At 29.3% G+C, this 27,956-nt stretch overlaps 2 protein-coding genes and 1 long non-coding RNA gene across 3 annotated transcripts; 1 reads left to right on the plus strand and 2 right to left on the minus strand.

The window, feature by feature from the left end:
- Positions 1-2,510: 2,510 nt before the first annotated feature.
- On the minus strand, positions 2,511-7,373 carry LOC112639565. The gene is made up of 5 exons (XM_025413971.1): positions 6,187-7,373; positions 5,767-5,947; positions 5,210-5,610; positions 4,897-5,111; positions 2,511-2,862 (listed from the first exon to the last, which is right to left on the minus strand). The coding sequence occupies exons 1-4, from the start codon at positions 7,371-7,373 to the stop codon at positions 4,952-4,954; spliced, it is 1,929 nt and encodes a 642-aa protein (XP_025269756.1). The 3' UTR covers positions 2,511-2,862; positions 4,897-4,951.
- An 11,403-nt stretch (positions 7,374-18,776) lies between these two features.
- Positions 18,777-27,844, minus strand: LOC105257417 (ubiquitin carboxyl-terminal hydrolase ZUFSP). Its single transcript, XM_011268017.3, has 9 exons — positions 27,019-27,844; positions 24,130-24,363; positions 22,427-22,686; positions 22,046-22,349; positions 21,514-21,944; positions 21,030-21,432; positions 20,842-20,969; positions 20,545-20,768; positions 18,777-20,455 (listed from the first exon to the last, which is right to left on the minus strand). Exons 2-9 carry the CDS (start codon positions 24,333-24,335, stop codon positions 20,411-20,413), a joined length of 2,001 nt encoding a protein of 666 aa, XP_011266319.1. The 5' UTR covers positions 24,336-24,363; positions 27,019-27,844; the 3' UTR covers positions 18,777-20,410.
- LOC105257410 lies at positions 22,846-24,333 on the plus strand. The gene is made up of 3 exons (XR_889665.2): positions 22,846-23,041; positions 23,698-23,804; positions 24,142-24,333. It is a non-coding gene; the product is annotated as an uncharacterized LOC105257410 (long non-coding RNA).
- Positions 27,845-27,956: the final 112 nt, after the last annotated feature.

Below are 27,956 nucleotides of genomic sequence, written 5' to 3' on the forward strand. Positions count from 1 at the left end.
TATGTATCTGCATTTGGACCAACATTGGAAATATTGGATATATATTGTTAGCCAATATTGCTCCAATAAAGTATGCTACTAGGGCATGTATTATTAACAGTAAGTAACAAATTCAAAGTATTTTTTATGTGACCTTGATGGTGCTATTCAAACTGATACGATCATTAAATAGATTATTTTAAGTCCTACAACTTTTGTATGAAACATTTTTCTCTTGCTTAGATTTCTCAAAAAATGCTTAGATTTCTCAAAAAACTGCTATTATGGTCGCTGTGGTACACCCTGTATATATAAGCCCAGCAAGCACCAAGTAATAGTTATATAATTGTTAGGTATAATTTTCCACTCTATAATATAATTGTTACATGAAATATATATAATACTGTTACATGAGAAATTATAACAAACAGCTTAAATAACTGTTACTTGCTGGGTGTATATATAATTTAATATATATATATATATATATATGTATAATTTTCATCACATTCCATAGCTAGCTTGATTAATTTATTCATAATTTACAGAAAAAATTTGTTGTTACTTACTGTTAATAGTGCATGCTCTAGTAGCACACTTTATTAGAGCAATATTGACTAACAATATATACAATACATTATATACGATATATTCGACAACAATATATTCGATATTTCCAATGTTGGTCCAATATTGCAAAGTAGACGCGATTTCATTTTGAGTCAATATTGAATTGTAAATTGGATGAACATATTATTTTCATCTTTAACCAAGATTGGCTAATTATACATACCCAAATATTTTTACGTTGGATAGGTCAGTTTCTAATATATGACGGAATTCGCCATCAAAAAAAAAAATTAACCGTCTGGTTAATTTATGGAGCTCTGGAGCTCCTCGCAAAAGGTAGAGGAGATATGGTTATAATAGTCCGCACTCTTTAACTAATAAGTCGTTACGTGTACCGCGGTTTTATATTGACTCCCATTCTCAGATTATGTATTTTTTTTTTCACTATATAGTGGCGACGCGCGAAGGTCACATATAATGTGTGAACGTGCAATATTGAGACACATTTACATTTACTTCATAACCAATATTGATATTATAATGGATGCAACTATATTGGCAACACATTTATATTCATTTAGTCAATATTGGTCATCATGGGCACTATAATATTTGCTGAACACTTGCATTTTGTTAATAATCATTAGTTTTACATACAAATATTGGCCAAGACATTTCCATTATAACCAATATTGTGCCAAGGTATATCAATATTTTGCCAATGTTTTGTGCTACTAGGGTGTCATTGATATTAGCAAAACTATTATTCATATATAGAGAAGCCACAAATTTTTCACCTATTTTCACAATGAGATTGTAACTAAATCTCTTAATTGTCTTTTTTTTACTGATATAAATATGATGTAATCTCATTTAAGTCAATGAAAAAATATATTTATTAATTAAAGGATATGTACGGGGAGCACACTTTTAAAGTGACTTTTTGAATACAAGTGAAGGCTCAGTCTTAAAATAGTGATGCAATAATGATTTTATGGTCGATATATGTAAAACAGAAATAAATAAATATCTAAATACAAGTGAAAGCGCACAGTCTTAAAATAGTTTCGAAGGTCGATATATATAAATTGTGCTAAGTCAATAACTAATCTAAGATCGAGACGCAAACTGTATTGAAAGATTGCGTGACAAAATACGTAAACAAAAATATGTGTGATATCGGCGCTTTGTTTAATCTCGGATAGCAGAGAAGAACATCTATATTGTTTCATTCAAACAATATTCTATTCTTCTTATTAAACCAGTAGCCAAAATAACAGGCCACATTGTTTTATTTTAATGCATGAGAGTATTACATTTTTGCAGTTTTTATATTACATATTTATATCAGAATTGTAAAAAAATTGTTATATTAAAGCAACTACTTTATAGTATATATATAATATAATATATATATATATATATATAATATATATATATATATATAATATATATATATATATATATATATATATATACTATATATATAATGTAATATAACAAGCATTTTGAAACATACTGCTTTAATACTAATTTATTAAAATAATATATTAATGATATAAAATAATTTATATATTAAATAATAATAATAATTAAATAATAATAGTAATTAATATAATAATTAATATAAATTAATATATTAACACATGAATGTTAAGTTATCCAATTTAATATTTATCATATTAATGATCGATATGCAATAATAGAATTTAATAAGTTTTATGTAATGTAAATAATCGTAATCAAAAGAGTCATCAGAAGAGTCTAAAATATTCATTTTTTTATTATCTTACTTTAATACTTTTATGTACAAAATAATGATAAGAATCAATTGATAAAGAAAACACACAGTTGTTTTTAAGAAAAAATATGTAATTGTTAATTGCAAATTATATATTTTTTTTTCGAAACAATTATGTGTTTGCTTTACACCAATCGATTTCTCACATTTTGTGCATAAATGTATTAAGGTAAGATAATCGTAAAATGAATATTTTGCTAGATATTTTATGGTTTATGTAAAATTAACATATTATTTTAGGCCTCATAGCTCGAAAAGTACTCAATGAAAAAATACTTTATTATAGTGTTTTGGAAACCTCTTGAGGCAAGCAACAAGAATATCTAAAAATATATAGGATGTCCCATTTAAAAAATTGGTGGTGACGTTCACGTGACGTTCAGGATGACTCTTCAAAGTCAAACTAATGGCACCATCTTATGTCTTCCTTCAAGCTACAACTTTTGTCTGAAATATTTTTGTCTGCCGCGTTCACTTTTGAGATATTCGGCTGATACGGGTGGTCTGCGACCCTGTATACACGAATTTCACAATTGAGAATAAAATACATATCCTATTTCGCGCATGATTAGCTAAATAAAATAAAATAAGCTTTATAAGCTTTAAAATATAATTAAAAAATCGCGTTATCGCTAAGTTTAAAAGAGAATTGAATGATTTTATCAAAGTCCTTCTAATAATCGATGTAATAATAGAATTTAATATGATTTATATAGTGTAAACAATCGCGATTAAAATAGTCATTAATAAAGTTATCGATTGTCTTTTAATTCTAGAAAAAAATATATTTACACTACTAGCGCATTTCGCGCAGACTATTAAAGAAAATATTTAAACACGCGAAAATATAGACAAAGCTTCTACGTATGTCAACGATTAAATTATAAGAAAATATTAAATTATAGGATAAATCGCGATTTATAAAATTCGTGATAAAATGCGACGAATAAATAAATCGATAATATTCAAAATATTCAATTGCGTACTTTTTATAATATAATAATAAAAACCATCAGTTACGCAAGTGACATACCGGTAATATTCGATAAAAAGAAAAACGATCTTAAAAATGGAAAACGATTAAAATCATGTTTCTACATCACATTTCGCAAGATCATCGGCGAAGAAAAGTTAAGTGATCCATTGAACATCGGAAATTTCACTGTAAGTGAACGAATCCCGGATCTTCCGAACTATTCCCAATGATTTCAGTAATAAATCAACGACAATTATTCCTCGTCATTATCTTCGATTCACGAAATTGATATTTACATCAGAAAACATGTTCATATATACATATAAAATGGTAAGTATCTACATTGAGAAAAACGTCCGATGAAAAGATAACGAACGGATATTATACCGATCACTTTAATCGGATATCTGATCGGAAAGTTCCGAATTTTGAACTTTCTGATCAGATATTCGATTGATCGATTTTCTGATTGGATATTTGATCAGTTTCTTTTTTTGCCGATTAAAGTGATCGATATAATATCCGTTCGTTACCTTTTCACCGGATATTTTTCTCAATATAAAAACTAATGTTTCAAAATGGCGATGGATGTCCAATATCTGCAAATAATTTCTTAAAAGAAACAAAAAATTAATGTTAATATCCCCAGTACCTAGAAATAATTTTTCAAAAGAGATAAATTATATGAATTAAAAAATATATTCGTTTGTAATCATTTTTATCAAAAAATTAATAAAAATTAATTACAATATGAAATTACTTGAAAAGTAGAAATTTATACACAATAACTATATCCATATTCCAATCTACTATTAAATCTTTCTTGCATTAGACAATAATAATAACAATACTAATAATGACAGAACATTTTTAAGAAGAAAAGAAAAGATACATTTCTCTCTCTCTCTCTCTCTCTCTCTCTCTCTCTCTCTCATCTAAATATATTTTATTTAAATTAATTAGATGTTAAAGAAGCATATGGCATTCGTCGTTGAATTACTACCGAAATCATTGCTTTGAAAAATAACCAAAAAAAACATATGATTAATTCCATTCTTACAATAAAAATCTTCAATTTTTAACAGAGCACCGAACTAAACGTCACGAATGGATCTTACAAGAACCGATGAGAAATAATTTTCCATGATGAAAATTGTTTCGACTCCTGGACGGTACGAGCTACGCAAATTTCATTAACATTTACATAACGAAAGATACAACAATGATTCATTAAAACAACAAACAACAGAGTTTCTGCAATCGTAATTTAATTATGAATATTTTCTGATACGAAATTCGTAAATACACAAATATAATTTTTATAATTAAAGAAATTAAATTGATAATAATTAACTCGCGATTCTATAATATCGAGAGTAATCGTTAAATTTTATGAAACTAATATTTAATCGTTAACTTCTGTCTTAAAGAAGTGTCTAAAAGGAGTGAATATTTTTTCCACAAAAAATAACAGTCGCCTATAATTTTTTTTAAAACCTCACTGATACCTAAAAATATCAATATATTAAAAATCTAGATTAAATCTCTCCTTTACTCTCTCATAGTATACCTGATCCATGGATGTTTCTTTCTTCAAAAATTTGATGATTTCAAAAACACATCAATTACATGATACTCTTGTATGCATGATTTATTTCACGCACAGTATCTTCTAAAATTTCAATTAAAGCTTTTTCATCATTTATTATTGATTTATCAGCTATTAAAGATAGATTTAAATTGCCTCCATAACCAATCAGAGACAAACCGAGAGCAGTTGTACCCCTGAAAATAAATTGTAGGTCATATTTTATAATTTTATTGTTATAATTTTTCTTATTTCTATTTATTCCAATAAAAAATAGAATAATGAGATGCAATACTTGTTTGGTAGCCAAAAGGTAAGATTGCTTGCTAAGTAATTATTGAGAGTATGAAATTTTTCTGGTCCACATATATTACTGAATATCATAGTGCTTGGACATAATAGAAAAAGTTTCAAAATTTTTGCTGGCAATATCGTGAATAAATATTTCATAACCCAAAAATTAATTAATATGTCCGAACATTTTCTGAATTCATTATTTTCTTTTGTAATATCCTGAAGACGTTTAAAAAATTGAGAATCTTTATTTGGCTCGCTGATCTTTTGTCCATTCACCTTGGAAATGGAAATTCGTAGACGAGCAATAGAATAATTGTTATCGAACATTATATATTCATCAGGCATTGTTATTCTTATCGGTAAAACGATTGTTAATGAATCGGGTGCTGGTCTATTAATCTGCAAGGCAGAAACATTACATGTGCGATAAAGAAAAAATATAGTCTATTAATTTAATTGTGCAAAAGCGTCAATTTTTCAAGTATAATTTTAGGCGTATTTTAAATATTTTCTGGACTTATGTTATTTAATTTAAAAACATATACATATATTTACCCGTAAATGATACTTGTGTACACTAGTAGAAAAAGCTGTTAATACTACATCTTCAAATCTGGTATTTGTTCTTTTTTTTATTTCGCGAACCTTCATAAAAAGCTTTTGTGATTTGTCAATAGCATCGTCTAACCAATAGGATATGATCTTTTCACCTGTTTGTGATGGACCATGTAGAGAGCTATAATATATATTTATTTAATATATATTATTAAGATAAAACTTATTTTATTTTGTAAAACTTATTTTATTCTAGATATATAAAATTTATTTTATTAGATAAATTAAAAATTTTATATGATAAAATTTGAATGAAAAACTTTATTATATAAAATTATCTTAATTTTTCGAAAACTGGAAATATTTATTTTAGCTTATCCTTTTTTATAAAATAATCAGATATTGAATATATATATGTACTTTTTGTCTATACTACAAGTCTGTTTAATTATGCATTTTGGAATCAAAAGGATGATCATTGTCAAATGCATGATTTCTTTAATTTTTTCGTATACTTGTTTCAGATAATCTTTGAAATTCAATCTATGATTGATTGATATTTTCGCTTGCCGTTTTAGAGAATCGATTGTTGTAGTCTTAGAATATTTCAATAACACAAGAAAGTGGCCTCGCAAATTTTTCAAAACTCGTGACAGTGTTGTCAAAGACATAGATACGGCGAAAATATTCTTTTTATAAGACAATTTTCGTATATAAGACAAATATCGTACAATTTTCTCATTCAAATTTCTTGTCCCATTCATAAGACTTTTTTCCGAATTACGCAACGGTGAAACAAGCTCTTTGAAATTTGTTTTATTCGCATTAATCGATATATTTTCGATTTTTACTTTCGTCTTGTCTTCATCAAAAATCGTTTTGAAACAAAATCTTAGGAGAGATATTCCATCGCCCAGAGAATGATGAATGCGAATTATTACAGGAATCTTGCAAGTATCGGTGTCAAAGCATTCTTCGGGAGCCGAATGACTGTCGATGCGAGATCTACCTCTCGAACAACGTTTTCCGACCAGAATCTCCCAAGAGGCTGTGTGATCATCGGGCAATGTTTTATTGCATATGCTTCCTAAATTCTTCTTAAAGAATTCACTAGATACATCTTCACAAGATCCATCGCAATCAGCGTTCTCGCATTCTAGCCATCTGATCCTATTATTTAAATCGATCTCTTCATTTCGCTCCCAATAGTAGTAACCAAACTTTTGTCTTCGACGATAAAAAAATTTTTCAAATATTGTACCAGTAGCCTTTGAAATTATACGATCATGTATTAGATTCTTCAAACCTTCTAAAAAAATCACGTTTGAGTTTTGCTCGGTTTTTTCTATTATTATTAAAATATTAATAACGGAAAAATAAACAGCTTCTTCATTAGCCCATACACAATCTGTGCCTTTCAAAAAACCAATAAACTTATCTTTGAATTGTATTCTTAAAATGATTTCGATCAGACAATGATAGATATATAAGAAATTCAAAATGACAAGAATCAACGGAGTAAAGAGATAAGCAAGAATAATTGCAAACAATTGCTGTAATTTCTGACATCCGAATCTATTGAAAAAGGCTAATTTTTCAAATTGCATACTGTTTACGATTTTAAATCTTTTATTAATTTTAAACTTAAATTGGTTAGTTTCTATTTAAATTGGTCAATTAACTTTTAATCGATTTCATCAATTAACATGAAATAAAATAATCCTAATTTGATTTTTGATAAAATCGATCCGTCATCTGAAAAAAATATATTGCAGGATATATTTAAAAAAATAATAAGTATATATACGTGTATGTGTGTATATATATATGTGTGTACAACTGTTTAAAAAAGATTGAGGTCTCTTAATATTTCGAAAAATACACATTTTCAGAAAAAAATATTTTACACGAAAATTGTAGAGTTTTAAATAGTGCATTATATTTATAATAATAATATTATTTTGAATGACTGTCAAAATCATGTAAAGCTCATCTTGAAATTTTAAAAATTTTAAAATTCTTCATTTTTTAATACTATAAGCTATAATATTCTTATAGCTTTATTTGATAACTTTTTAAAACACTGCAATAAAATATCTTTCTTTCATTTTTCTTTTACTTTTCGAATTATGAGGCTTAAAATATTTTTTTAAATATAATATAAAACTGTATAAAATATTTTGTAAAATATTTTTATTTTGTAAAATATTCAATTTTTTATGATATTACTTCAATAAAATATTTTTATTTTGTAAAATATTCAATTTTTTATGGTATTACTTCAATACTTAATAACGCATATTATTTATGCACAAAATAATGAGAGGAATCAATTGATGTAAAAAAATACATAGTTGTTTTTAAGAAGTCTTTTGAAAAGCTCTTTAGTAAACTATAAGAATATGTAATAAGATGAAGGGTTCTATTTGAAAATTTCGATATGATCTTTACATGATCTTGACAATGTTATTCAAGGTACTAATATTACTATATATAATGCGCTATTTGAAACCCTTCAACTTTTGCAATGGAACATTTTTTTCCAGAATAGGTATTTTTTGATATATTAAAAGATCTGGACCTTTTTTGATATATATATATATATATATATATATATATATATATATATATATACAGGGTGAACCAATAACTCTGTCCACCTGCAATATTTCCGTTATTTTTAGAGATGCAAAATTTTTGTACTTATAAAAGTTGTACGGGACCAAGAGAATCCTAATAAGCTACTAATAATTTTTTTGTAGAGGGAGGCGCTTCAGAGATTTCAAGGTCATCTCCATTTTTTTAAATGGAACCCCCCACTTTTTATTACCTATTCTTATAGCTTATCTCGAGAGCTTTCCAAAACACTATAACAAAGTATTTCTTCATTGAGTACTTTTCGAGTTATGAGGCTTGAAATAATTTCTTAATTTTACATAATCCATAAAATATCTTGTAAAATATTCATTTTTTTATTATCTTACCTTAATACTTTTATATACAAAATAATGAGAGAAATCAATTGGTGTAAAGAAAAAATAGTTGTTTTAAAAAAAAAATATGTAATTTACAATTAACAATTTCATATTTTTCTTAAAAACAAAGTATTTTTTATGTGACCTTGGTGGTGCTATTCAAACTGATACGATCATTAAATAGGTTATTTTAAGCCCTACAACTTTTGTATGAAACATTTTTCTCTAAAATGCTTAGATTTCTCAAAAAACTGTTGTTATGGTCGCTGTGATACACCCTGTATATATAAACCCAGCAAGCACCAAGTAATAGTTATATAATTGTTAGTTATAATTTTCCACTCGATAATATAATTGTTACATGAAATATATGTACTACTGTTACATGAAATTATAACAAACAACTTAAATAACTGTTGCTTGCCGGGTGTATATATAATTTAATATGTATATATATATATATATATATATATATATTAAATGTGTATATTAAATGTGTATATATTAAAGGTGTATAAATAATTTAATATATATATATATATATATATATATATATATATATATACATATTAAATTATATATACACCCGGCAAGTAACAGTTATTTAAGTTGTTTGTTATAATTTCATGTAACAGTATTATATATATATATATATATATATATATATATATATGTATGTATAATTTTCATCACATTCCATAGCTAGCTTGATTAATTTATTCATAATTTACAGAAAAAATTTGTTGTTACTTATTGTTAATAGTACATGCCTAGCGCACTTTATTGGAGCAATATTGACTAACAATATATATATTCGATATTTCCAATGTTGGTTCAATATTGCTAAGTAGACGCGATTTCATTTTGAGTCAATATTGAATTGTAATATTGGATGAATATATTATTTTCATCTTTGACCAAGATTGGTTAAAGATGAAAATAATATATTCATCCAATATTATAATTCAATATTGACTCAAAATGAAATCGCGTCTACTTAGCAATATTGAACCAACATTGGAAATATCGAATATATATATTGTTAGTCAATATTGCTCCAATAAAGTGCGCTAGGCATGTACTATTAACAATAAGTAACAACAAATTTTTCCTGTAAATTATGAATAAATTAATCAAGCTAGCTATGGAATGTGATGAAAATTATACATACATACATATATATATATATATATATATATATATATATATAATACTGTTACATGAAATTATAACAAACAACTTAAATAACTGTTACTTGCCTCAAAATGATAACATAATTATACATACCCAAATATTTTTACGTTGGATATAGGTCAGTTTCTAATATATGAACGGAATTCGCCACCAAAAAAAAAATTAACCGTCTGGTTAATTTATGAAGTTCTGGAGCTCCTCGCAAAAGCTAGAGGAGATACGGCTATAATAGTCCGCACTCTTTAACTAATAAGTCGTTATGTGTGCCGCGGCTTTATATACTGCTTTTGGTGGAATTTCACTCTCAGATTATGTGTTTTCCTTTTCGCTACATAGGCGACGCGCGAAGGTCACATATAATGTATGAATGTATGAACGTGCAATATTAGCACATATTTACATTTACGTCATAACCAAGGTATACCAATATTTTGCCAATGTTTTGTGCTACTAGGGTGTCATTGACATTAGCAAAACTATTATTCATATATAGAGAAGCTACAAATTTTTCACCTATTTTCACAATGAGATTGTAACTAAATCTCTTAATTGTCTTATCTTTTTTTTTACTGATATAAATATGATATAATCTTATTTAAGTCACTGGAAAAATATATTTATTAATTAAAGATTATGTACGGTGAGCACACTTTTAATGCGTAAAGTGACTTTCTAAATACAAATGAAGGCGCACAGTCTTAAAATAGTGATTCTAAGGTCGATATATGTAAATTATGTTAAGTCAGTAATAATGCTAAGATCAAGACGCAAACTGTAATGAAAGATTGCGTGACAAAATACGTAAGCAAAAATATGTGTGATATCGGCGCTTTGTCTAATTTCGGATAGCAGAGAAGAACATCTATATTGTTTCATTCAAACAATATTCTATTCTTCTTATTAAGCCAGCAGCCAAAATAACAGGCGACATTGTTTTATTTTAATGCATGACTGTATTACATTTTTGCAGTTTTTATATTACATATTTGTATCAGAGTTGTAAAAAAATTGTTATATTAAAACAATTACTTTATAGTATATATAATATAATATAATATATAATATAATATAACAAACATTTTGAAACATACTGCTTTAATACTAATTTATTAAAATAATATATTAATGATATAAAATAATTTATATATTAAATAATAATAATAATTAAATAATAATAATAATTAATATAATAATTAATATAAATTAATATATTAATTTATTAAATTTATAGTAATTAAATTTATATTATTTGTTTATTAAATTATATAATATTAATATAATATAATAATATTAATATATTATTAATATAATATTATACATATAAAAAATACTTCTATATATATTTTGTTTCTATTATATTCTCTTATATTCTTATATTCTCTTCTTATTTTTCTTATTCTTTCTGTTTAGCTTAAAATTTTTTCTTTTTATTAATTATCTTTTTGTATAAGATTTGGCTTTTGATTATAAAATATATTTGGATAATTTAACATTCATGTAATTATCTTCGGTGGAACAAATGATTAATAGTAATATTCTGCAATACTTTTGTTCCCCTCTCTCCCAAGACTCATTTCATATTTACAAAAATTTCTGCTATCTATGACTTTAATAGTATCTCGTAAGCAATTTCTACTGCAAAGTATTAATTTACAATAAACATATTTGTTTAAAGCATTTGAACATATTTTAAATATATATTATAATAAAATATTATATTTGAATTACAAATGAAATCATTAGACGCAATGTAATATACGATAAAAACTTATTTAATTCAATATAAATTATATAAACGCAAACGTGATACGTGATAAAAATCTATTTGATTATGAATTATATTACGTACAATATATAGAGTGTACCTTAAAAAGCGCCCATATTAAATACATATTATTAATAACACGTTATGTCGATATGAAACAAGATCAGTCAATCATACATGAAAAGGACCACAACCATATGGTCGAAATGTTATAGAAAATAAAGATTTTAAACTTGGCTAGTTAGTCGATTAAATTTCAAATAACTTTTTACCTTTATGTTATATATATTTTTACAACGTTTTTAAAAATAAATTCAACTTAATTAAAATAATTTTAATTAGGATTATTGGAATATTAAAAGAAAGAATGAGTCTTACTTAATAGCCCTAATAATCCTACTATTACAGAATTCTAATGATCTTAAAAGCCCTATCAACTCTAATATCAATAGAAAAATTCTAATGATTTTACTTAATAGCCTTAACAATCCTATTTCCTGACTAAAATTATTCGAGATTTGAGGAACCTATCTCTAATTGTTTTTATATTTATTATTCTGCGCCATCTATTCCTAATATTTTTATCTATCTCTAATTATCACCTCAGCTAATCATATATATATATTTTAGTCACGTGCCCTAATCGCGTGCCCTAATCGCGTGCCCTAACCGCGTGCCCTCACCGCGTGCCCTAACCGCGTGCCCTAATCGCATACTCTAACCGTACTCTTTAGGCCAGTTGAACCTACTTTTCGTTGATCCTGGCCACTTTCTTTCTCGATCTCTAAGCAGAGATCAAAGAAGGAGATAATTACTTCTTCTTTTGCCGGATAATTACTGGCAAAAGAGCGTGAAATATTTACGCTCATTTAGTAACGATCGTTCGATTTTACGATCGCTCGTTAAATATTGAATATAACTTTATTTTAACTGAAATAAAGCCAAATTACTACAAATTTCTATAAATTATATTTTATAATAAAATACATAATTAATATGTGTATATTTATCATATTACAAATTATTTAATTAATTAATCATTTGGCTTTATATTAAATTAAAGTAAAGTTTAAAAACAATATTTATAAACAAATTCTACGATGGATGAGCTATGAGCAATTAGAAAATAAGAGCGTATTATAAGAATAAATTAACATCAAAAATTGATAAAATTGATAATTGTTAATAGGTGTCCTTTATTTAACAAATTAGACAAAACCTTTACAAAAAAATCTTTTCTTAATCTCTTCTTTTTTTAATTAATATTTCAATATATTTTCACAATAGACGTAAAGTATAAGTTCGAAAGAATTTATTAAAATTATTTAATTCAATTAATTTAATTTAATTATTTAATTTAATTTATTTAATTAAATCCATCCTAGCTCATCCATTTTAAGACAACGGATTTATCTATAATCTACATCTACATCTACATCTACATCTGCAATCTCTACGAATCCGTTATCTTAAAGTTAAATAAAAGTTTTTTTCACTCACCGGCACTGATGCGCAACAACGGAGTTGTTGTTATCGAAGCTAGTTGTCTGTAACATACAAATATAAAATTCATTTATAATAATGCTCACAAAATGCAATTAATATTTTAAAAAATTTTTATCGCACGGAATTTTATATTCAATGTGTAAAATAACAAGCAGATAAACACGCATGGAAAAATTTTATAAATTTTTGAAGCTGTTTTTTAAATAGAAAACTTTTATATGACTTTTATAAAAATCTTTCTTTTTAATTCATTTAAATAATAAGATCGAATTATTGTTCGTTTATAACAAGTTAACGATTTGTAACAATTAATATATAAATAATAGATATTCACCATCAGGTTGCTCCGCCGATGCAAGATGCCTCTCCCAGGCCTCCTCCTCCTCTTATATTATTGACGCGCGATACTTTTAACACTCCCGCACTCACGAGCGATATTTTTATATCGCTATTTTCGTTATTTCACGCGCGATACTGAACGACACTCCCGCACTATTTCGATGCGATTAAAATTTTTATATTTGATCGCGCGATGCATATACTTAATATGTATATACTTCTAACGGCACTCCCGGTTTTGGTACGAGCGAAAATCCCATTTCACTTCGAGTCAAAACGCGACGACGCGAAAATACTACAACGCGAAAACGCGATAACGAAGCGCTTGCCATCCGCGGCACGTTGACGGCACCGACGACGCGAAAGGGTACTTAGTTTCCTATTCAGGTACCTTAAGATTTATCATAAATTAAAAAATTTAAGATAAACCTCAGGGCACCATCCAAGTACTAAGCCCTCCCACCGCGACAAGGTGTACCCCATGGGAGGGTTATATTATATATAATATTTTATATATAATATAATATATAATATATTTTGTAATATACTATATAAATTTTAATTCGCAAATAAACAATAAATAAAAATTATTTTTTGTTTGACATTATCAAAAATCTCTGTATACATTTATAGCGTTTATTTATAAGCATTGAAAATGATCCGAAACGTTTTTATTTTGTAATTTTCAATTTTAACTTTTTTAACATCAGTAACAATTATTAACGTCTTTGTATTTGCTTAATGTTTAATATATAATTTGTTTAATAAATAAAAATATAAAAGATAAGAGAAAATCTATTAAAGCAATGTTCAAAATAATTTATTTTAAATTTGATAATTGATTTTTAATAATTGATTTTCTTCGTCGACAGACTTCCCGCCGAAAGAATTTAATAGGTGGCGAATACATTCATGGGGATGGGATGCGGGGACGTAACAATATAATAAATAATGGATGTGATAAATAATTAAAATATTAATGACTGAATAACATCATATCTTATTGATCCATTCATTTCCAAGATCTTCTTTTTTTCTTTTGTTTCACTTTTTCCTCATGGCACTCCAATCCTCGTTGCACTCATTTGAATTCGTCGTTGCACTTACACTCATTCACGAAAAGTTCCTTGTTGCACTTGCAATTGTGGTTAAAGAAAGAATTTGATAATATATGGAACGTCTCACATCACTACCTCACTGCTCGAGAGCCACTGACAATGAGCGAATGATCGTAAGTCAGAAACATTACCGCGCTATTGTTTATATCGCCAAGATTAACTATGTAGAGAGAGAATTTGATAATATATGAAACGTCACTACTTTACTGCTCAAAGTTACTGTACGAATGATTGTAAGTCATAAACCTTACCGCGATACTGTTTATATCGCCAAGATCGACTTATACACTATATTATTGTTACAATTCGTCGTTGAAATATTCTACAAGTAATTGCCGACTAAGAAAATTTAAAGCATTAGTCAAAATTTATTTAATTCTAATAAGTATCATTAGAGAAATTATTATAATAAATATCAATAATCGAAAGATCATAATAAAAGGTTAATAAATTAATTTCTTTATCCCTTTTTCAATTTTTATTCACAGTAATTAATGATTGCGACTCGATAAAAATTTATCGTTGCGATACACTTTCATAACGTTTACCATAAGTTAATTTATTTTTAATTATTAGTAATTATATCAAATTATGTTTCGATACTAATCGTAATCGTGTTTAGAAAAAAAATTTGACAATATGCGAAGCGTTTCGCACCACTACTTTATCGCTGGAGTGTCATCATGTGAATATAATAAAGCCGTAATGTATTAACAATAGCACGCTATTGTTTATATTGCCAAAGTCGAACACCGTGTTATCGATAATTCGTTGCCGAAATATTTTACGTACTATAACATATACTGTTATGCATGAAAATATTAAATTGTAAAAGTTTCTCAATTTATAGATTAATTAAACGATTATTTATTAAACAATTAATTAACATACGAAGCATTTCCTATCGTTACTTTACTACTCGAATGTCACCGAACAAATGATAGCAAAACCGTAACGTACAAACAATAACACGCTATTATTTATGTCATTAAAGTCGAACATAATATTATTGATAATTCGTTGTCGAAATATTTTATATACTATAAAACAATTTATTAAATTTATTATGATTAAAATTGATTACGTATTAAACAGTTTATCACGGAGTCTTTCGTTATGCTAATTATTTGCATCTATAATTCGATTGTTTTACTCCGTTTCTCTCAATCCAAATTATATTTAGATTGTTAAGTAAAACGATAAAGTAGCACGGATAAAATATATATGTGATTCTAAGTATTAAAATAATAATTATTGTCCGAAAGATCGCAACGATCGAAGTGATGATTTAATATTTTGGATCATCATTTATTCGATTCTCGATTAAATTGTATATTGTTTAATTAACAAGGATTGAGAAAATTTAAAGCATTGGACGAAATATATTTAATTCTAATATTATTAAAAAAATATTATAATAATTATTAATTAATCAAAAGTTCGTAACATAATTAATTTTTTTATGGCCTTTTGTATCTCCTGTTCCAATTTTTAATCGCGGTAATAAATATTTGCGATTCAATAAAGTTTTATCGTTGCGATAGTTTTATGTCGTTAATTAATTTTCAATTAATTAATTTTTATTAATATTTAAAGTAAATTATGTTTTGATACTAATTGTAATCGTGCTTAATAAAATAATTAGCATATACGAAGCGTTTCTCACCACTACTTTATTACTCGAGAGTCACTGTGCGAATGATGACAAAGTAATAACACAGCGCGCTACTGTTTATATTTTACATTGTCAAAGTCGAACATCGTATTATCGATAACATGTTGTTGAAATATTTTATATATTATAAAATATACCCTAACAGAATATTAAATTAATGAAGTATTTTAATTAATTGATTCAAATTGATTGTTTATTAAACAATTTATTACGGAATCTTTCGTTATGTTAATTATTTGCACCTATAATTCGATTGTTTTACTTCGTGTTCTCTCACAATCCAAATTATATTTACATTATCAATTAGAACGATAATACGGATGAAATATATTTGTTACTCTAAATATTAAAATAATAATTAGTGTCCATAAAAATCACAAAGATCAAAGCAATTATTTAATATTTTGGATTTCTATAATTTAATTGATTCTCGATTAAATTGTATATTGTTTAATTAACAAGGATTGAGACAATTTAAAGCATTGTTCGAAATATATTTAATTTTAATATTATTAAAAACATATTATAATTAACAGCAATGATCGAAAGATCATTACATAATTAATTCTCTTATCCGCTTTTATATATCCCCCAATTTTTAATCGCGATAATGAAGCATTACGATTCGATAAAGATTTATGGTTGTAATACAATTTCATATTGTTAATTAATTTTTAATTAATTAATTTTTATTAATATTTAAAGCAAATTAAGTTTCGATATACTAATCGTAATCATGTTTAGTAAGAAAATTACAATATTCGAAGCGTTTCTCACTACTTTATTATTCAAGAGTCACCGTGTGAACGATGACAAACTGATAATATATAGCACGCTACTTTTTATATTTTATATTGCTAAAATCGAACGCCGTGTTATCGATAATTCGTTGCCAAAATATTTTATATATTATAAAATATACATTAACATGGAATATTAAATTATGGAAGTATTTTAATTTATTGATTAAAATTGATTATTTATTAAACAATTTATCACGGAGCTAATTATTTGAATTTATTCGATTATTTTACCGCGTTTTTCCGAAGTCAAATTCTATAATATTTAGTTTTGCATCTTAAAAGATTGACTTATAGCGAGCTAAATAAATAAATAAATAAATCATGTTGGAAAGAAAAAGAAGACACATACAATAAATAAATAAATAATAGCGTAAAAAGAGAGAACATACTAATATTTTTATATAATAAATTATTATTAATTAAATTATTTATATTTTTATTTATATTTATATTATTTATATTATCAGAGAGACATATCTTTATAGATATCTTTTCGTTATCTTTTAGTATAATGTGCTGTGTGTAATTGTCATCATATAATACTGGATGCTGGTAATTATGTTTTACCGACAATTTTATTTCAGTAGTTTACAAAATTTGTCACAGAGAGGTGTGCACATAGTATTCTTGATTCAGAAAATTTAGGCTATTCTCCTATTAATTAACAAAAATGGGTAATTTTTCAGTAAAAGAGTTACCAATACCGGAAGAAAAAAAGAAATTGAAACCTTGCTGCGCGTGTCCTGAAACCAAGAAAGCGAGAGATGCATGGTGTGCAACATATAATTCATAAATTAAGTATATAATAGGTATAGGTATAAGTATAGGTTAGGAATGTGGTGTCTTGTATCTCATAATATACATTAAATCAGATTCTTACTCATATTTTAATGTATTAATTATTGCTAGTAATTCTTACGCACTCTCTCTTCTGACATGTTATGTTAAAAATTAATTTAAAAAATTCATTTTTGTTTTTTTATAAAGTGCTATTGTTTATGGAACTTTTACAAAATATATTTAATATTCTATCATAAAATTATATTTAATATTTTTTCAGCATCATAGAAAAGGGCGAGGAAAATTGTGGAGATCTTATAGAAGCGCATAAAACTTGTATGAGATCAATGGGATTTAATATTTAATTAAGATATAGGAGGATAATAAATATTTTCACCAAAAATATCTTTGCTACCAAGATATTCTGCAAGAAATCTCGAAAATATTTGAATTATTAACATATATACATATTTATGTATACATGTTTTTGTAAATAATTTTCTTTCTAGAATTACGATGAGAATAAAAACAAGTGTTATGTTTCTTCAAAGTTGTGCAAATTTCACATATTGTAGATAACTTGATTGAACAATTCTCATCTTATAGACAATTTTAAAGAATATGAAATAAATTATTGTAATGACTAATCAATGGAAATTTAATTGTTTTTCCAGCAAGATTCATCCAACTAAATATATTTCCTATCTAGATTTTTGTTTTGTAAGGTATATATATATTAATTTTAATTTCCAATTTATATATAACAATATATATATATATATATATATATATATATATATATATATATTTCTTTTATCTTTAATTTCAAACCCTGTAATGGGATAGGAGCAAAAAGACAAGCCAAATGTTGGGAATTCTAACAAAGCATATATTTTAATTTGATGTGTGGCTAATGCGAAGGTTTTAGTCTTGCATAACAATTCCACAGCTTGGTTTCCCTGAACACTCCAAATAATGAACAGATTCTTAAATCGACGTATGGTGGAATCCAGTATTATAATAATAATTTATCGTTTCTGACAGTTTTTAAAGTCAGTCAATAATATTATTGCAATGTGGTCCTACTGGATTGAAAGACAAATTTACATTTGACCGGTGCACCATAAATATCGAAGCTATAAAACAATGACGTGACGTGAGCATCATGTCTTCGTTAAAATGGTCGCAAATATATTTTTTTAACTATAATAAATGGACCTTAGATATATATCAGTACAATTTATGAAATATGATAAGAGTAATATAATGATAATAATTTACTAAGTCACATAATCGTCAAGTGTATAATATAAATAACAAGTAAATGGACTTTTTGTTCATCTATCCTCTCATTCACAGCGTTGCGTTTAGACTTACAAGCTAAGACATAAGTAGCCTAAAGTCGATTGAATAATTAAATAGAATATTTATAATTAATATGAAGTAGTTGTACTTTATGTGTGTGTGGGCAAGTGAAATACGATACAACGAAGAATGTGCAAATGTGTAATATGTGTGTATATGTTAGTATATAATATATATATAATATATGGAAATGCGCGATTTTTAGTCACTTTTGCAGACACTCCAGATTTTTTCATAGAAGCGTTTTAGCAATCAAAATGCGTCAAAGAATATCTTTCGTATTGTTATATAAAACTTGTCGCAAGGTATATATACTATACGGCTCTCTCGGCACTTTTTCTATTGACTAAAAGTCGACAACACTTTGATGAACATCTTGTCACAAATTGTAGAATGTAGAACGAGACAAGTGCTGGGAACACCGCATTGTTTCTGGAGCGTTTTCAAGAGTGTATCTTGTTAGATGTATATGAGTGATTAGCGTCGTATTAATAACAGCATCACAGCTACGAAATTTCCTCATTTTCCAAGCTCTGCCATGATTTTTTCGATGAAGCAACCGATTGGTCGACTAAGGATTAGCACAGCCTGTTCGGTGCGACGAAAATTGAGCAGAACATTTTATAGACAAGAAATGACAATCGATTTAGCACTTTTCTTTTCTCTCGAACTTTTCGTTACCGCGAATCTGATAATTTCCTTCGCAGATTATCACACGCGCATAATATGGCAAATTTTTATTAAACATAAGAACTTTCTCTTCCGTTTTTTTATTTTTTGGAAAAAATTACATGCTCGAACAGCGGCGCATCGCAAAGAGCTTTTTTTGATATTTAGATATTAGCTCCGCGAAATTGTCCGCAATGTTGCAAGTTTCGCGGACACAACGATTCAAGGAGTTAGTCCATTATTAACGGTTAGAGAAAGAGAGAGAGAGAGATGCAAGAATATATTGTTAAATAAATACGATCTGCAACTACTACAATGGAGTAAGTCTGCTAGCGGTAGAAGAACATAGGACATCGCGATCACGCGGTAACTTTAAGGATGTCGAATAAGATTGGTTTGAGGCAGTAGTCTATAGTCTTTACCCGAGGCTCAATCGTTTCTCGAATTAGCAATTCTCACCTGTCTTGAGGAACACGCATTGATCGTAGTACTTTACTTTGCTGAAAAAAAAGAGAAAAAATAAAAAAATGTGTGCATTGTATATATTATCAATAAATAACGAGATAATTCACAAAAGCACCTATATTACCTGGTATTGTGCCTCCGTATCCATAGTGCCGATTACAGCTACAACTTGATACTGTCTAGCCTTCATTGCTGCGGTAGACTTCCGTACAAGCCTCATCGCGCCGGGTGCGCTACTCGTGCTATTGAAATGTGCCATTTGTGCTGGACTATGACTAGGATCCAGCACCAACATGGTTATTGAACCGTCTCTCAATTGTTCCACACCCATTATCGTTCTGCTATGTCCTGAATTTATTAATGTTGAATATGTCAATAACTCGATGCTTTAATTTTAGAAACATATAAGAAGAATAATTACCTTGATGTTGAAGATAAAGAGGTGGCTTAAAGTCTTCGCATCGTTGAAAGTATTGTAGGACCCAATTAAACAGTTCAGGATGGCTGCCATCCACGCTAGTAGGTCTATGAAAATCCACCAGCTGACATCTGTACGCAAAAATGTGCATTGTATAACTTGATAATAATTGATTGAAGCATGGAACTTACTTTATCCTCAAACTAGATAGTAGCGTGAATACTTCCGTCGCACCGATCCACTTCCTAGTGTTAACAAGTTTACCGCCCAGTTGTTCAGCACCCTGTATATCGAAGCCTTGGGCCCACGCCCACTCAATCATCTTTTGTAATCTGGAAATCGATGGCATAGAACTGCGCAAGGGATTTTCCGTGGAGCTGTTGCCACCGGCGCCGGAGCTCCATGCTTTATAAACTAGCTCGTTATACCCTGTGTGCTGCAAGAGAGATGAGATTAGCATCTGCATATTCCTGTAACCGCACCCCCAACCCTTGTCGCCGTAAGTCGACGCGTAATGGTCCACAGTGGAACACATCCAGGTATTCACTATGTTACTGCAGGCTTGACTAATGGCTCGTACTTTCGGGACCAGCCCTGCAAGAAAAATCATATCATATAAAGATTTTTAGAAAGACTTTGTTTTTTGTATAAAGAATATAATTGCAAATCATTTACCGCGTGTACAAGAACTGCCATCGTCGATGCCGCTACTCTCGGCGACCCTGAGTTCGATTTGTCTCTCGAAGAAATCAGCCACCGTCATTTCGCCTGCATACACAGCCCGCTGCATATTAGTGACGCTTTGTTCTCTGAAATTACCCTGATTGTCCATGCCATACTGAGCTCTCAGCATCTCAAACTCGCGTTGTTCGCGCAATTTTCTCACTTCCTTTTCCCTTCTCTCCATATCTTTTGCTAGCATTCTATCGGTTGACACATCTGGTGTCACAGGCGACGGTGTGCTCTTCTTACTAAAGTGTTCATCGATGTGTGCCATTAGGTCGTCATTATTTTTAAATAATGTACTAAGACATACTGGGCAGGCAGGTGTTGAATCACTACTGATGGTAGCTGTATCGGATTGTGAGGTTGTTCCATTTGCAGGGCTGTTAAAAATGAAATATTTATCATATAATTTTGTATCATTAATTTATGATTATTTCGTATTTTCATATTTAAATATTGCAAGCAAGTGAATACATCGTACCTAAGTATATCCTTGTGCTCAATATTAACATGTAACTCAAGATCAGAAGAATTTGGAAAAGACGTAACGCAAAGCGGGCAGTTAAAGATTCCATCTCGAGACGGCGGAGACTCTGGTGGGAAGGACGGCGAGGTGAGATCAAAGTGTTGGCGATTGATATGCTCTTCTAGTCTCAATGGACTGTCAGAACTGTAGGGGCACATTGGGCACTCTTGTACTGGAAGTTTTGGGGAAGCGTGTGAACGCAGTTGCAGATTTAGGCCTGAACGCAGCGGTGAACCTTGACCAGCTGCGCCTTCCAACACTGAATAAAAAGAGCCATACGTTTATATTCCTTGCATTCCATGCACCATTGAATATAATTTGAACAGTATTCGTTACCAGCATTGGCATTGTTACTGTTGTTATTGTTGTTATTATTATTCATGTTGGGATTCGCCATTTGAATGTCTGACTTCCTTGGTGGCATTTGCTGCTGTTGTTGCTTGACACGCTGCCCTAGAGAGCTACCCCAGCCATTCTGCAGATGAGGCGGACGCAGAGATATGGATGGCGAGGGCGCCCGACATTCGTCCCGCCTGTTGTGCTCGTCCATCAGCGAATCGTCATCGATGAACGCCATCATATCATTCTCCGGAGTGCTGTAAATAAACAAAGCATTAATACCATTATATTGTTATTGCAGTGTAGCAACAAAGGACAATATTTATATACAAGTGAGCGTGGATACGAGAGGATAAAAGACACGAGAATTTATACGAGAAGTGTTTGTACTGTCTGCGAAACGCTTGTTACATTTTCGTCGAAAAAGTCCATTTTTCGATGCGACGTCGCTTTTTCGCCTTTTTCCACATGATTCAAATTGGATCAGCTTTCTCCTCTTGACACTCGAACGTTTCTTTTAAAGAATTTCATCGAGACAAATTCGACTGCAGCTTTATTAGATTCACATGCGAATATATCTAAGATATTTGGCATGATACCGTTTTCGGGCAGGTAATTTAAACTTAGTTACAAGTCACATGGCTCTTTTGGAGATTCAATGTCAACAAAGTTACCGACAATTCATGGATACGTCGGTAATTTTCATCCACGTGTCGATAATCATAGAATATTTTGCGCTCGCACGTGCGCTTGCGAATGCTTGTTGGAAGCTTATATCTCTATAGTGAAATTATTTATTAGTCAATAAATAATAATTTTATATATATATATATATATATATATATATATAATTGTCTATTGACTACTATATACATAAATGTGTAATTTATTGTTGCAAAAGTAAATAAGAAACGATATTTTTTGTTTATATTAAAATTATTTTTTACGAGATATTAACTTTTAAAATCATACATAATTCAAATTACTGTTAAGTGTTATTTTTTGACTAATTACAAAAAATCATTAATATCATTACTATATAGATCTAGTCCTGGACTATAAAATTTCCAGTCGAGATTTATGGAACTATAATTAACTGAACAAAAAAAATAGTTATTATTAAACTCTTTATTTTAATTATATTTTTGATTTTATTGAAATTTAAATCTGTTAAAAATATTTTATTTATTTATTCAATTTTTGGTAAATGTCTTGTGATTTATAATTAATTGATTTGATTTATTATTATCATCTTTATTTATTATTAGGGGAAAAAGATAAAGTCAGAGGGGATTGAACGCGCGCAACAACTACCTATTTTTGTACCAGACATGTTATAGAACAACAAACAAGGAAAGAATGCGGATAAAATTGGGTAACTAATGTTTTTATCTAACTTTAGGGAAAATATATCTCTTTTTATGTATTAGAATTTTTTAATATATCATAATATATCATATATTTAATATATCATAATATTTTTCGTGAAAGTAAACAAATAACTAATTTGTTTAATCTATTCGTTTTTGCTTCACTTTTCTCTTCAATAAAAAAAGATAAATATACAATATTTATAAAGATTAATATAAATTAAAAGAAAAATGTTACAAATTTTATAGGGAAATTCAGATTGTATGAAAATATAAAAAAAAGCTAAAAATGATAAATGATGATATATATTTGTGTATTGATGAGTGTACCTCGGGGTCAAGTAATCCAGGTGAGCGCTGTTGACGTGGACCAACATCTCCGTAGGCGAAATCTCGCCTAGATCACAGAACGGACAGTTGGCGGCACCTTGGAGATGATACTGCACCATATGCGAACGCATTTCCTCATCGTTGAAGCCCTCCAGACCGCATATCTCGCACGTGTAATTCATCTCCGGTGGTTTACTGGACGCCATCTTCAGCGTATCCGGTTCTCCGAATCCTCTATCAGAAATTCAATTAGATTAATAAATGATTGCTACATCATAAATGTAACATTGATTTGTTTTGCGGACAAATTTTTCGATGACGCGATAGACAGAATTAATTTTAGCTTTTCAAGGTGAATAATAGAGAGATACGTTGGCGAATCAAATAACGTAATCTTTACATCAATATCATTTATCCGTATTTGTGACGGAAACTCTCAATTATCGGATTAATTATATTAAAAGACACACAAGTAAAATGTAATAAAACTATTATGCAACATATCTCTCTCGTCCTCTTGGATAATATATAAATATATAAATAATAAAATTTATAATTATATTTATAATTCGCGATTAATTAATAATGCGTAAAGTCAAAACAACAATAATTGTTCATGAATTGTACACTACGGGACTCGTCAGAGACTATTGATAATTATAAAAAATATGGCCAAGATAAATGCTATTACAATAATCGTTTCTGCGTGTAATACATCACTTATAAAATATAAGAAAATTGACATATTTGCATTATCTTTCATAAGTTTATTTTACGTTGATTTTAATAAACGCAAATACAATACAATTTTGAAAAGCGGACTTCAAAATTATATTGTATTTACTATTGTATTATATTTATTGACCAATATAGCATCTATGTTCAAAAGACATTCACAGGACATCTTGAAGATGTCCAATCGCCCAAAGATGTCTTCTGGATACCTTCTGGACATCTTTTGGATATGGGTATTAAGTAAAAATGTGTCCAAAAGGGAGCAAAAGTAAGGCGATAGTCTATCAATTTTGATATATAAGTCGAAATAAATGAATGATTTCGAGATGAACAAAAATTTGAGTAATATTCTGTTGAACCGATTTTTCTTTGATGAAAAAATCGCCAAAAGTGAAGAAAACTCGCGGAAATATAACAATAAAATCAAATATGGCACATGAAACGATTTTTAACGCGTCTTACCGAAGAAAAATCACAAGTATACGAAACAAGAAATACACAAAAAAAAACAAAAAAATATGTGTGTATATATATATATATATATATATATATATATATATATATATATATACACGCTCTTGAGTTCATCGCTCCATACTCCATAATTGCTTTACTCTTTGTTTTATCTTATTCTTATTCAATTAATCAACCGTCGTACACAATATCATAATTGTTATGCGGTTTAATTATTCTTGATTAAATCATTTAGTTAAAAGAATTGCTTTGCGTCGTGAAGAATTTTCTCTTCGTATTTCTATAATTTCTTCGACATTATCCAGTGTGCATGAAAATTTCAAAAATACAAAAAAACAAAAGTTTTACTTCGTTCAAAAGATGAATTTGATTTCGCCGCACGTTTCCTAATCGATGGATTCTTCGATTTCTCTTGTTATATTATAATTACTATATTATAATTTAATTATAATTATAATTTATAATTTATTACTATTTATTATTATCACAATTAAAATTTAGCATAATTTATTATAATTAAAATTAATTATTTATTATTATAATCATAATTTAATATATGTGTGCATTAAACATTAATTAATTTGTATGAAAATAATCATGTCATAATAAAATAAGAACTGAATTTATGTTCATATTTATTTGTCATCATTTGTCAATTACTTTTTTTCTCTCTTTTGGCTTTATCTTTTTATTCCCTACTTCATACCTTCGGAAAAGCGTTTTGCGAAAAAGAAACTTGATGAGGAAATAGTTTCATAATCAAATGATACGGAACAAGAATAAGATCACGGGTTGTGATTACTATTTAGATTCATTTATGACACATCGCGATACTTAGCACGCGCGAATACTTTATGACGGATAATTTGACGTTATACGCGCGATTTTCTTTTCGATTAGCTTCTTTCGACAATCGATATAATCTCAGAATAATATCCTGCAACGAATTTGTAATTTCTCGATTTAATTCGTTGATATCTTTCAGAACTATTTTCATGGAGGATCTAATTGATTAAACCAATTAATGAGAAAGCTTGATCAATTGAATTTTCTTTTGTATATGTTCCTAATAAAGTTTTGAATTTAATTGAAAATAAAACATTGAATGAAATGGAATAGCCAATACAGATGTATCTGATATTATACACTAGTTCATACACTATCCATAATTTAATTTTAGAAACATCGCGCGCGCGGGAGAGAGCACACATTTTAATAAACTTTTAAATTTTCTAAAATGAATTTCAAATACGATGATACGAACGAACACCTGGGCAATTTTACCGTGACAATTTCATAGTGACATCGTTCGATCTTCCTAATATTTCTTTTTTCCCTTGAGAGCGCAATCGAACCGGACATTTCTTTTGGCGACCATGAAACGAGGTTGCGATGGGCAACATACTAACATCTGTCCTAAACCGTTTCCAGGGAAAAGAACTTTTTCCTAACAAATTTCCATCTTTCATCCCAGTCGAAAGGAATTAATATATAACGAATAGATTGAAAAAAATTTTGAAATAATCATAAATTTGATGATAATCACTGTAAATCAACTTTAGTTAGTATTATTGCGGCGTATTCAACCTTGACGATCGAAATAGATTTGAAAACGCACTCCTCTCGAAGTACTATCGCTCATCACTCGAACCGCTGCACCTATAACGTGGTTTCTCTCACCTCCTCGGCGATTTCACCCCCGCAGCGACTCCGGCTATCAGCCGTGTCTAATGCCGTATCGCGACGTCGGGGCGGCGAGTCAATCGATGGACACGCGCTAGTCGAAGGCCAGCAGGAAGTCCGAGGGAATCCATAATTCTTTCCCGCGACGGAGAGCAGACAGTTTTGCGATCAGCTGCGTTGTCGTCGACGACGAGACGCGTGTAACGTCGCCGCGACGGCGGGAGGGAGGGGGGGGGCGTAGCGATTCTTTTTATTTGCTCGCCCCCGATGAAACTAGGCCACCGAGTGGCGAGAAAACGGCCGCCGCTGGGTCGGGTTGACCCATTTCTGGATCCCTCGTGCCGATGAGTACGCGTGCACTCGGAAGCCGATCGTTCGCCTGGCTCGGCTTGGCTTCCTTCCTTCCTTCCTCTCTTTGACGAGCGGCACTCTTCCACTCACTGAACTATCGGATCGATCATTCGCGCTCTCCTCGTGGTAGGCCCTCGCGCTCATCCCGCGAAAGCGGGACCGCCGATTGCCTAACACGTCGCCCGGTCGTTCGGCTCCATATGACACAACCACCGCAGTCGCTCCTCCGTCGAGGACGATTTCACGGCTCGCTTCCCCTGGCGCGCAGAGAGTGCCCGCCACCCATCGCTACCACCCCCGATTCACGCTCCCAGCGCCGCTCGGCACCCCTTTCAAGTACGCCGTCGGTAACGCCGATATCTCGCGAGGGTGGTTTGTGAGAGTCCCAGCACGCGGTATCGGCAAAACTATCGATCGCATAACTTCATAATTATGATGGCACCTGTAAAGTACACTATTTGTATACAGTGTCAATTATAATTCGACAACGTTTATCATAATCTTATCATTATTTTTATCTTGTCTTATTGTTAATAAGACGACTAAAAAAATTGCGATAGCACCGTAATAACGTTGCGCCCTGT

The sequence above is a fragment of the Camponotus floridanus genome, unplaced genomic scaffold (genome assembly GCF_003227725.1).
Source record: "Camponotus floridanus strain SB8 unplaced genomic scaffold, Cflo_v7.5 scaffold74, whole genome shotgun sequence".
Lineage (NCBI taxonomy): Eukaryota > Metazoa > Arthropoda > Insecta > Hymenoptera > Formicidae > Camponotus > Camponotus floridanus.

Coding starts and splice junctions, on each gene's coding strand:
- LOC105257417 (XM_011268017.3), bottom strand. CDS start 24,335: ATGGCGTCCAGTAAACCACCGGAGATGAATTACACGTGCGAGATATGC. Junction 21,433..21,513: donor TGGCAGTTCTTGTACACGCG/GTAAATGATTTG, acceptor TTTTTCTTGCAG/GGCTGGTCCCGAAAGTACGA. Junction 20,970..21,029: donor CTATCTAGTTTGAGGATAAA/GTAAGTTCCATG, acceptor TTTTGCGTACAG/ATGTCAGCTGGTGGATTTTC.
- LOC112639565 (XM_025413971.1), bottom strand. CDS start 7,373: ATGCAATTTGAAAAATTAGCCTTTTTCAATAGATTCGGATGTCAGAAA. Junction 5,611..5,766: donor TACACAAGTATCATTTACGG/GTAAATATATGT, acceptor TCTGCCTTGCAG/ATTAATAGACCAGCACCCGA. Junction 5,112..5,209: donor ACCTTTTGGCTACCAAACAA/GTATTGCATCTC, acceptor ATTTATTTTCAG/GGGTACAACTGCTCTCGGTT.